The sequence below is a fragment of the Triturus cristatus genome, chromosome 8 (genome assembly GCF_964204655.1).
Source record: "Triturus cristatus chromosome 8, aTriCri1.1, whole genome shotgun sequence".
NCBI classification, from domain to species: domain Eukaryota; kingdom Metazoa; phylum Chordata; class Amphibia; order Caudata; family Salamandridae; genus Triturus; species Triturus cristatus.
The window spans coordinates 466,385,092-466,397,339 of record NC_140591.1 but is presented as its reverse complement, the minus strand read 5'-3'; the positions used below and the strand labels follow the sequence as shown (position 1 = coordinate 466,397,339).

At 50.8% G+C, this 12,248-nt stretch overlaps 2 protein-coding genes across 3 annotated transcripts in view; one reads left to right on the top strand and one right to left on the bottom strand.

Annotated features, from left to right (window-relative positions):
* Positions 1 to 12,248, top strand: part of SPRYD7 (SPRY domain containing 7) — an 875,965-nt gene that overhangs the window by 90,582 nt on the left and 773,135 nt on the right. The gene's annotated exons all lie outside the window — the stretch shown is intronic.
* Positions 7,032 to 12,248, bottom strand: part of KCNRG (potassium channel regulator) — a 109,835-nt gene continuing 104,618 nt past the window's right edge. For both annotated transcript variants that reach the window (XM_085621929.1, XM_085621928.1), the window contains exon 3: positions 7,032 to 9,877. In XM_085621929.1, the coding sequence (XP_085478055.1) occupies positions 9,419 to 9,877 (459 nt within the window). In that variant the 3' untranslated portion in view covers positions 7,032 to 9,418. The remainder of the gene's footprint in view (positions 9,878 to 12,248) is intronic.

The following is a 12,248-nucleotide window of genomic DNA, read 5'->3' as shown; positions in this document are numbered from 1 at the left end:
ACCTCTTTTGATTGATTCATGTGATTAATATAACATGTATGGCTTTTATCCAAATCATCATTGAATAAACATATGATGAATTCTTTTCCAGGTCGTTCTCTCTCTTTTTTGCTGTTTAATTCATTTAATGATATGGTTAACTGAATCATAAAATACAAAATATTTTGATTAATTCATTCTAAGTATAGGTTCAGGACCACTGTTTTTTGTAACAGACTGTAAACTTGGCACACGAATCACACAGAGGCATGGTTGCGACAAAGAAACTGCTACGGGGGAGGAGGAGCCTAGCGCGCATCCAAGATGGTCGCGTGAGCACAGGGCTCCCCGGACCCTCGCTGCTCCTCGGAATTTATCCTGACAATATCCTGATTTGGTTTATGGAATCTGGGAGAGGACGACCAGCTGAGCACGTATCTCTTTTCAGGAATTCAATCGGACCCGGGAATCCTGAAATATCGTTGTTTGAACTTTTGGGACCCACCCGACGGAGGTGCCCGGGGCAAGGTGAGCCGTGGGGCCGTGTCGCAGTTGAACAACAGCGGCTGTGGCGCGGTGCCAGGGGCCGCTTGGCCACTTTCGGTTTCACTTTCAGACCTCAGGGGGCTGGCCGGTGGAGCGATCGAGGTGGCGGGGTGTTTCCCTAAACTCTGCACAAAGCTTTGTCTCCATCTGCCACTAGAGTGCTTATCGCCCTGGGTCCCCCCGCACCGCCATATTGTGGCCTCGGGTGAGGCTTTGGTTTCCAGGGCCGGTATCCCAACCACTCTTGATCGGCGGTCCCCCTCGGAGTCCGTGGCCGCATGGGGGGCAAGGGGGGCCCCGAGGGGCGTAAGACTAAATCCTCCCTCCGTGGAGGATCGGTCCAGACCAACAACATGGACCGCTACACTCAGGGCAGAGGCTCTCCTGGAACGGCCGGTCCCCCCTCAGACGTCGCCGGTGGTGGCACATCCGTCTCTTCGGAACTTTCCCTACAGGACATCATGGGCGCCATTGATGGCATCAGGGAGACCATCGCCACGCAATATGAGGCCCTGGCCCGCAAGATCGATACGGTGGCGATTGATGTCACCTTAATACGGGCGGACCTCTCCAAAACAAACGAGAGGGTTCAAACTCTCGATGCACGGACCTCCACCCTGGGTGCGGATGTGTCGGGCCTGCAGGCCGCGCTTGGCGACATAAAGGTGGTCAACGAGCAGATGGCCCGGCGGCTGGAGGACTTCGAGGGACGGGCCCGACGCAACAACATCCGTGTCATCGGCGTACCGGAGTCCACCGACGACCGCCCGGTTGACCTCCTGGTCGAGGAACTCATCCTCCAACAGCTGACCCCTGCGGGCTTGAGTAAATTTTTTGCCGTTGAACGGGCTCATCGAGTTCCGGGCGGGCGGCCACGGCCGGGGGCCCCCCCGAGGCCTATCGTGGCCAAATTGTTTTACTACAGAGACCGGGATGCGATTCTACAGGCCTCGCGGGTCCATGGCCCGGTTCGCTATGAGAACTCATCCATTAACTTTTATCCGGACTTTACTCAACTTGTCCAGAAGCAGCGGATGGGATTCCAGGGGGTGAAACGTCGTCTTCGTGAACTGGGCCTAAAGTACTCTATGCTCTACCCTGCCAAACTCCGAGTGGAACATGATGATCGGACTGCCTTCTTTGACTCTCCTGTGGCCGTGAGTGACTGGTTGGACTCGCTACCTGACAGAGGTGGCCGTCCCGGGCCCTCTGCGGGTGCCAACGGTGGCGGGTCCCCTTTGGAGTGACTTTAGGTCCTTGATTTTGCCAATTTGCACTGCTCAGCTGGGTTGTACTTCTTTGGTTCAGTGTGTTTTGCTAGTATGTGTATGGGGGGCGGGCGGGGCCGGGTCCCTTTCCTCCTCCGGGGTCTTTTTGTAGACTGGGGTTAGTTGGGCGACAGGCACACTGCAATTTTGGGGGGTTTTTTGGCCCGCAGGGGTGCAGGGTGGGGGGAGTTGGGTGTTGGGGGGGGTGGGGGGGAAGGAGGGGTTGTTTTGTAGTGTGGTTTTTGTTTGCAGGGCGAGGTATTGATTTTCTTCCACTTTTGGGACTTGTGCTGCTTGCGGGGGGACCTCTGATCTATTGGAGGGGATGGGGGGGACGGGTTGAAGCTGATGTCTTGGAACGTCAATGGGTTGGGGGACCGTATCAAACGGGGTGTAGTTCTGCAGTATCTGCGTCGTCTGACTCCTGATGTGGTGTTTCTCCAGGAGACGCATTTGGTTGGTAATGTCTGCCATGCAATGAACAGGGGGGGATACCGCCTCGTGGCTCACTCTGGTTACACAACTGGCTCCAGGGGGGTGGGCATTCTCCTGCGATCCTCACTTTCGTTGGAGATCACGAGGGTGGTCTCAGATGACAGAGGGCGTTATGTTTGTCTGACTGGGAGGTGGGAGGGGTATCCCCTTGCCCTGGTCTCAATTTACGTCCCACCGGGCCTCCAGAACTCCACCTTCGCGGACTTGGGTCGAATGCTGCTTGAACTTCCGGACGGCCTTTTGCTTATGGGCGGGGATTTTAATTCGGTGGTCTCGGGTGACCTGGATCGTCACCCACCCAGGGCCCTCCCCGCTGCCCAGGCTTGGCTAGGTGGTCTGTTGGAGACCTTCGGCCTGGTGGATAGTTGGCGATTAATGCATCCGACCCAATGTCAATACACCTTTCACTCTGGGGCACATGGGAGTCTTTCTAGGTTAGACTATTTCCTTATGCCCGCGACGCAGGCGGGTCGAATTCGAGAGGTCAGGCACCTAGCGAGGGGTATCTCCGATCATTCCCCGCTGTGGCTTCTCTTTGACACCGAGTCGCGGTCTGCAGGGCGGATCGCTCCCATTAACCCGTGGTCCCTGCGAGACCCCACGACCCGCGAGAGTCTGGTTAAGGCTATGGACCAATACTTTCTTGAAAACGAGGGGTCTGTGTTGTCTGCAAGGTCCCTGTGGGAAGCCTTTAAAACTGTAATCCGCGGACACGCCCTCTCCCAGATAGTGGTGGCTAAGAAGCTCAGGAGTGAGGCGGTGGTGAAGCTGGAGACTGACATCTTGGGGCTGGAGTCGGCCTTGGAGGCGGGTGTCACTCCGGACGGGCTCCATGCCCTTAATCTGAAACAGTTTGAATACAGATCTCTTGTCACCGACGCCGCCAAAACTATGTATAGGGAGCAGCAGGGTCGGTTGTATGATGCCGGGGACAAGGCGGGAAAGCTGATTGCGTGGCTGGATAAGAAGGAGAGAGTGAATCGTGTGGTCCCGGAGTTGCGTGTCTCGGATGGAGTGTGTGTGACGGAGCCTGGTGAGATTGTGGAATGTTTTGCCGACCACCTCCGGACTGTGTACTCCCCGGTGACTGATAGAGATGAGAAAGATTCTCGCCTTCTCCTGAGGGACATTGCTTTGCCTGGCCTTTCTGCCGAGGACCGTGAGCAGCTGGACGCTCCCTTGACGGTAGATGAAATCGCGACTGCGATTCGGTCCCTTCGCTCGGGCAAGGCCATGGGCCCCAACGGTCTACCTATCGAATTATATAAGTTGCGCCCGGATAAACTAGCGCCCTTCCTCCGTCGTATGTTTCAGGAGTCCCTTGAGGCCGGTTCCCTTCCGGTCGACCAGCGACTGGCCACGATAGTCGTGATCCCCAAGGACGGTAAGCCACGGGACCGCTGTGCCTCCTACAGGCCTATCTCACTGCTAAATGCAGAGCCTAAAATCCTGGCTAAAGTCCTTGCCAATCGTTTGTTGAGCGTCATTTGCGATCTGATTCATCCTGATCAATGCGGATTCATCCCACATCGCAACACCGCCCTCAACTTGAGGCGTCTCCATGGCGCCCTCGCCAGGGCGGAGTACCTCTCTGAACCGGCCGTGCTGGTTTCTTTAGATGCCACTATGGCCTTTGACACCATCGAGTGGCCATTCCTCTGGGCTGTTTTGACCAAATTCGGCTTTGGGGAGGGATTTCTTGGCTGGGTGAAGCTTCTCTACACGGGACCCATGGCTCAGGTGGTGGTTAATGGGCGGGTCTCTCGGCCCTTCGTTCTTGGTAGGGGTACGAGGCAGGGGTGCCCGTTGTCCCCTCTGCTCTTTGCTCTCGCCCTGGAGCCACTCGCCGCTTGGCTCCGCTGGGAGCCCTCGATCAGGGGGATCCGGTGGGCCCCGGGCTTTGAGGATCGGGTCTCGTTATATGCTGACGATATCCTCCTGTATCTTACCTCGCCGCGGCAGTCGCTTAACGTTCTCTTCGATGTTCTGACTTCCTACGGGAGAAATTCGGGTCTCACGATTAACTGGTCTAAATCCTGTGTCTATCCTATCTCCGGTGGCCCCCCTCTCCTGCCGCTTCGGCTTCCGATCCAAATATCTCTGTCCGGCTTTAAATACCTGGGGATACACATCTCGTTGGACCCGGTAGCTCGCTATGAGCACAATCTCCTGCTTCCACTTCGACGTTTGAGGGAAGACACGGCCCGGTGGTGTAGGCTGCCCCTGTCCCCACTGGGTCGGGCCGCATTGTTTAAAATGATGTCCCTTCCCAGGTTCCTCTATGCACTTCAGAACTCCTTCGACATCATTCCAGTAGCCTACTTTCGGGAAGTAGAGAGTCTGCAGAGGAGACTGGTGTGGGACGGGCGGGCGCGTATTGCCCTGGCCAAACTTACTCTCCCCTGGTATGACGGGGGCATCGCGCTTCCCGACATTCGCAGGTATTATTGGGCCTCGCAGCTATCAGCCATTAACCACGCCACGTATGCGCCTGGCTTGAATCCGGCGTATGAGATGGATAAATTCCTGCTTCCCGGCGGTAACTATAACAGGGCGCTTTACTCCCGCTCGGCTGGACGGACCCTGACGGGCCCCACTAAGATCGCGGTACGGATTTGGAAGGCGGCCAATGTAGCCATGGGCTGGAGTGAGCGACTAACATGCGCTACTCCTTTATTTGCCTCCGACCGACTGGGAAGCCTCTGGACAACGAAGGGGTTTGACCGTTGGGACACGATTGGCATCAGTAGAGTGGGAGACTTATGGATGAAGGGCGCGGTGAAGACCTTCGCGGCGCTCCAGAGCGAATACGAACTCACGGAAAAGGAGTTTTTCCGATACGCCCAGGTTCGGCACGCCCTGCTCTCTGTCTTTGGGGGGGGGACCAAGATCCCTGCCTCTTCGCCCCTCGAGGACCGCATACTTGATGGTCATGTTCCCGACAGTACTATCTCCTTAATTTATAAAAAACTCATTAACAATCGGGCCGACCTATTGGTGCGCCTTCGGGAGACGTGGACGGGGGACGGGGTGGAATTAGACGACGAGGACTGGCAGTCCGCACTATCGTCCCCCAAGGAAGTTGCCATTCCAGCCCGCCTCCGCCTGGTTCAGCTAAAGATCCTCCACCGGGTGTATGTTACGGGCCCCCGTCTTGTCTCGATGGGATTCTCGGAGGATGGGCTCTGCAGGCGGGGGTGTGGGCTCAGTGCCACCTTTCTCCATATCCTTTGGGAGTGCCGGGAGGTGGCGGAATACTGGCGTCGGGTTCATAGGGTCATGGGGCAAGTCACCGGGGTGGAGCTGCTGCCGGAGGTGCGTCGCTGTGTCTTGAATGTGTGGGAGCCCAATGATTATAACGCGGCGCAGACTCGGTGGGCGGCCCTGGGATACATGATTGCCAAGAGGGATATAGCGCAGCTTTGGGGCTCCCAGCGGCCACCCACCGTGTCAGTATGGAAGGAAAACATGGACTGGTGTATGTTCAGGGAGAAGACTGTATATGTGGCCCGCGGTAAACCCGGGGCATGGGGTAGAATTTGGGGGCAATGGAACGTATATCGTGGGGGTATCTGTACGCCCCCCCTAGTGGACACCGATATTGCTTTGTCCCCCTGACCCTTGATGGTTCCTCGTAACTGACTGTATAATCGCATATATGGATGTTCCTTTCCCGTTACCCCCCCCCCGATCTTTCAATACTCCCTCCTGATGATAGCTAATTGAAGTCTTGGAGTAAAGTCCCCCGGATGTAGCCTGACCCACGTTTTCTGCTTGTATGCCTCGCCTTTTGTTTTTTGTTGTTATTTATGTTAAATGTATGTCTCCTGCTTCTTTCGAGCTATCCTGAGCCATTTACGGGGCTGGGCCCCAGGTGTCGCCTACTGCTTTAACTAATGTACGATCATTTCTGACTCTAGCGGCCGGCCCTGGTGGTTGTAGGCCCATGCTTGTATCTGATTTATTGTTTCAATAAAATTTTGAAAAAAAAAAAAAAAAAGAAACTGCTACGGGAGAAAGTGTGGTTTCCTGGTTTGGACAATATGGTGGAGACCACCATCACAAATTGCCACATCTGCCAAACGACAGGGCAGCCAGCAAAACCAGAACCACTACAAATGTCAGAGCTCCTGCGGGCAGTGTGGACGGAACTGGCAGCAGACTTCTACGGACCTCTAGAAACGGGCAACTACTTGCTCGTGATCATTGATGAATACTCAAGATTTCCCATCCTGCGACAAGTCTCGTCAACATCAGCAAGTGCAACACCCCTCACAGCTCCACGGGACGGTGCCCCGCTGAGCTGGTGCTGGGCAGGACAAGGCTACCACAGCTGGAAGCAACAGCAACAGCAACACCAGAGCACAGCAGCATTGCTGTCAGAGACCAAGAAGCCAAGGAGAAAATGAAGGCGTAGGCCAACGCCAGGAGACATGCCACTCCCGCGTACCTCAAGCAAGGGGTTGTCGTGGTGGTACGCCAGCGGCAGCTGAGAAAATTGGACAGACCATTCTCAAAGGAACCATTAACGGTGACACAGGTGAAAGGGCCCATGATAACAGCAGGCCCTTACCGGATATCATGGAACAGCTCTCACTTCAAGGAGCTAAAGAACATGGAGGAAGATGGAGGAAACACAGCAGCAGGTGAAGAACCTGACCTTTAAGGGCCAAGCGGCGCAGAGTACGCCTGAAATCCTCTAGTTCTCCTGCCTTCCACTACAGAGACACTGGACACTCCGTCTGGCGTAAAAGATCGAGTTTTATTAGCTGCAGCTAGTACAGTTGTCCGTGAAGTCACACAGGGATGGGTTCACAAGAGACTGCTCCTGACCTCCGTGGCGGACAAGCTTTTATACAGTGAAATACAATGGATAAAATGGGTAACCCAAACACATATAGAATTTGAGACATCGACAAATGTTACCAACAATGGTTTAAGCTAAAAACTGACTCGAGTTCCAGGTGATGTTTGTTGCTGGCCCCTTTAAGCAAATTGCAAAGAGAATCCACATGATACAGTTTACACGGAAAGAAAACATGGTTGTATGCTCTAGAAGGACAGTCGTGAGACCAGAGAATGCATGAGATGTGTAGCGAAGGGCAGTAGATAAGATAAGCGAGAGGAAAGAATGGTGTGAGCTAACAGATAGTTCGGGCGGGGATTATCCAGCTCAGACATGAATTAGTGTATTCGGCCAGACCCTGACACTAGTTAATAAACACGGGACGAAAAGCTACCTGACACGCAAGGGCAGAAATGACAAAAACATCTTGTTTACCAGCTGCCTGAGTGAGGGCAACCTAAGATGGCGGAGAACACAAGATGGAGTCTGGGTACGATCGAGAAACGACAAATTTCAGAACCTCACACCCTCCTTTTGCCATTACTCAGGCAATAACACAATGACTGGGCTCATGTTAGTCGGAGTCAATATCAATTGCCATAAGGTCGTTTAACTGTTGCTGGACCATCATCTTAATATTCTCTGGTTGTTGGGTTACAGGCTTTGATACACATAAGGTAGCGAACAGACCACAGATAGCAGGACCACAGTGTATGCACAAGCAACAAGAGAATATGATGGCCAGAATTGCTCCAAGGAATGTTAGTATCTTCCATCCCCAGGTAGATAATAATCCCCATAACCATCCCATGAGGGACCAATCTCCTTCGTCCTGATGGATCGATGTGGAGATGGTATGTAATTTTGAGATGGCCTGATATACAGTCGAGGCGTCATCAGGAATGTATATACAGCAGCTTGATCCAATCAATTTACAGACTCCTCCTCGGTCTGCTAGGATCACATCTAGCGCAATTCTGTTTTGTAACGTCATGAGACGGTCCGCTCGGAGTTCTGCAGTAATGTTACTTAAGGCACCTGCAGTAACATCGATGGTTGTCTCAACCACGCGAACTAATCGCCTAATGTTTCCGCTGTTAATCACTGGTCCCCAGAAGGGAATGAATCCTTTGAAGAAATCTCCTCCCTCCTGGCCAGCTGTGTCTTTGGCATCAAATACACCTCTACCATATCTGTGTCTGTGAGGGTCTGAGGGTGCAGTATACGTTGGGGGAAGCAAGAATGCTATGTAACATGTTCCCGAAAAGTCAGAGGGGAGCCATGTATATGCTTTGTCATAGCAGACAAAATAGGTTCCTTGTGATGGGATCAATGGAGGGTTATTTTGAGACGTGAATACATATATCTGGGAACAGTTTTGTTGCGTGTCATTCTCCTTGCTATTGATTCGGAGGCAAAAGTTGCCTTGGTGGGGTACAGTCCATGCTGGGGAAGACTTCTCTTGTTTGGTCTTGTTTTTAAGACTGGAAATGTAATGAGTTACATTCCAACCTTCGTAGGCTTTCTTTTCATCCAAAGGAATCTTACTCTTCCCTAGGATTTTAGCCATGGCCACTATACCCTTTATCAAAGTACCGTGGCTAAAATCCATTCCAGTCTCAAATGTACCTATCGGATATCGAAGTCTGTTGTGGTAGGCAGCCGAAAACATGGTCAGGTAAGCCCATGCTGAACCTTCATATGAGAAAGGCAATACTAGATAGGGCATTCCTTTATGGGCAGTGTGAGGCATGAGTCCACACACCCAACGGTCAGATGTGTTGACAACTAATTGGTGTTGGTGTAACAGCTGGATAAACGAATTATTTTGATACTCCATCCTTCTTATTTGTTCATATGAGGAAAGGGCACTTATCTTGTGTTGAAATTTAGTGGGACGAGAAGGTACATAAGTAGATAAGGGAACAGTTTTTAGTTGCAACACATGGACAATCCAACCTATACATGCTAATAAAACACATAGAATCAGCAACACACACAAGGTTATGCCAAAACGACTACGTAATGATTTACAATATTTGGTTTTCATATTCTGTCTCCTATCTACCTGACATGATGTACCATCCATCCTGGCTAGAAAAATGTGTCGCTTGCGGCAACCTTCCTCAATCACTTGGCTATTTGATAATCCTGAACCTAGCGGATCTTGACCATAAACCAGGTTCAGTCCAAGACTCCTACCGAGACCCTGCGATGGGGACAGATGGCACAAATACTATCTAAAAAGGAAAAATAGTTCATTGGTGGCAAAAGTAACAAATGTTCAAGTCTTTGCTTCAGGCCTGGTCCTCAGGTTGTATCGTTTCTTTGTTGGGATCGTTTGGTCCTGAAAGATTATTTCCGGATTAGTAGTGTTCACTTGCAGATGTAATGGAATGGTTCTTCGAAGAGTCTCATCACTTTCTTCCTCAGTCTGGGTGTCTTCCAGCCGTGCGTTACTAAATGGTACGAACCGGGGAGTCTTGTCTCCTTCAGACTCACCTATGCTCCCGCGGACCCGCTGGTCAAAAGGCAAGGGTACCTTTTTGCAATGCACGGCGTGGACCCAGTTTTTCTTGCCTTCTATCCTTACTGCTGTCCGCGTAGCCAGCAGAACCTGGCGAGGAGGTGACCAGCGAGGATCAAGATTTTTCTTTCGTTGAAAGTTCTTGGTGCAGGCCCAGTCACCCGGTTTGATAGAATGGCCTGGGTCTGTTGAAGCCTCTGACAGAGCACTTTGAACCTGTTGGCGAAGAACACTTAATTTAGCAGTCAAGTCATGAAGGTAATCAATAAGCATAGGGTACGGTATGTCTGAGTACTTCCTAGGAAGAGGAACTCCCCAAATATTGGCGGGGCGTCCGAATATCACTTCATATGGACTAAGTCCCATACGAGAGTGTACAGTAGTTCTGGTGGATAGTAAGGCCAATGGTAAAGCGTCAGGCCAGGCAAGACCTGTGCTGGCCTGAATCTTTGCCAATTTGAGTTTGAGAGTGCCATTGTAGCACTCTACCAAACCCGCTGACTGTGGATGGTTTGCCGCATTGAATTTTTGCCTAATACCAAGACCCGTACATACTTTCTGCGTGATTTTGCCTACAAATTCACTTCCATTGTCACTCCAGACAATTCGCGGCAAACCAAATCTAGGAAAAAACTCTTTCAGTAATACTTTAGCAGTGGATACAGCTGTGTTATCTTTTAAGGGGTAAGCCTCTATCCATCTGGAGAATGCACACACTACCACCAGAACATACTTGAGATTGTTGCATCGATCCATGTGTATATAATCAATCTGTAATACTTCAAAGGGGTACGTGGGGGAGAGAAATGGCCTGCAGGAGTTGGAGTACCCTTCCCTGGGTTATGCATTAAGCATATAATGCAATGTTTTACCACATTGACTGCACATTTCGGAATTCCTTCATTTTGCCAAACTGGAGCCAGGAGTTTGCATATGCCTTAGCACTAATGTGAGCTGGTCCATGAGCCATAGTCACTACAGGTAATACATATGCATCTGGCAACATCCACCGTTGATACTCTGACAATTCTGTCCAACATCCATTCGAATCCAACATTCCCGTACTTTCTTTCCACTTACTCAATTCTTTCTCTGTAGCCTCTTCCTGAATCGTTCTTACGCTCTCAATTGTGTCCTCACACATTCCTCTTTCTAAGATCTGATTTTCAGGGCCTGCAACATACATGTGACTTGTGATGTCCCTAGCTGTGTTTTTCGCTACCTCGTCTGCGAAAGCATTCCCGCGACCAATGTCATCTGTGACTCTTTTATGTGCACTACACTTGATGATGGCAATTTGGGTAGGTAATGTGAGAGAGTCAAGAAGATCGGTGACCAACTGGCCATGCTGAATCTTCGTTCCATGGGAAGTAAAGAATCCTCTTTCCTTCCATAAACGACCAAAACTGTGTGCCACGCCAAAGGCATATTGGCTGTCTGTGTAAACATTCACTCTTTTCCCTTTCGACAGCACACATGCTCTAGTCAAGGCTATCAATTCTACAGCCTGGGCTGAATTGTATCGGATACATGCTGTCTCCACTACTGTATGTAATGTGGTGACTGCATAAGCTGAGGTAGTCTCGCCATTGGGTAATTTGAAACAGGAACCGTCAACCCACAAGGTTCCATCCGGATCCTCGAGCGCAGTATCCTTTAAATATATTCTTCCTTTTGTTTCTTCTTCTGTGCGAAGAAAACAATCATGATGATCCTGAGGATCTCTTTCATCTGGGAGTGGTAACAAAGTAGCTGGATTCAAGGTGTTATATCGCTTTATACGTATGTGGCTTGCCAAGAGAGTCAACTCGTAACCAGACAACCGAGCACTCGTGAGATGTTGTGTTTTAGTTCTATTCAATAAAGTGTCCACAGCATGTGGTACCATGACAGTGAGAGTGTGGTCCAATACTACTCCAGCTGATTGACGAATAGAGATTGCTGTCGCAGCCGTAGCTCTGAGGAAGCTAGGTAACGCCTTAGCTACCGGGTCTAACGTAGCAGAAAAGTAGGCACATGGCCTCTGTTTGTCTCCAAATTGTTGTGTCAAAACTGACAATGCACAACCTTCTCTCTCATGGACATAGAGCGTGAAACATTTACTGTAATCAGGGGTACCTAACACAGGGGCAGAACACAGGGCTGATCGTAAGTCAGAAAAACTCTTCTGACATTCATCAGTCCATGGGAGTGGATGGGGCGTGTCTTTCTGTGTAAGTGCTAATAAAGGTTTGGCCAATAAAGAAAAACTAGGTATCCATTGTCTGCAGTAGGAAGTAATGCCCAAGAAAGCACGTACTTCTCTCTGGGTTGATGGTACCGACATGTGCGTAATTGCTTCAATGCGTTCGGGGGTTAGTCGCCTTCCCTCCTTTGATAAGAGATGACCTAAGTATGTAACTTCTTGGCACACGTACTGTAATTTAGAAGGTGATACCTTATGATTGAGATCAGACAAATGCCGCAACAATGCCACAGTCACATCTTTACACACATCCTTTGAATCAGTCGCGATCAACAAATCATCCACATACTGAATAAGAGTGGCTCCTGGAGGCAAAGGGAATGTATCAAGCTGTGACTTAAG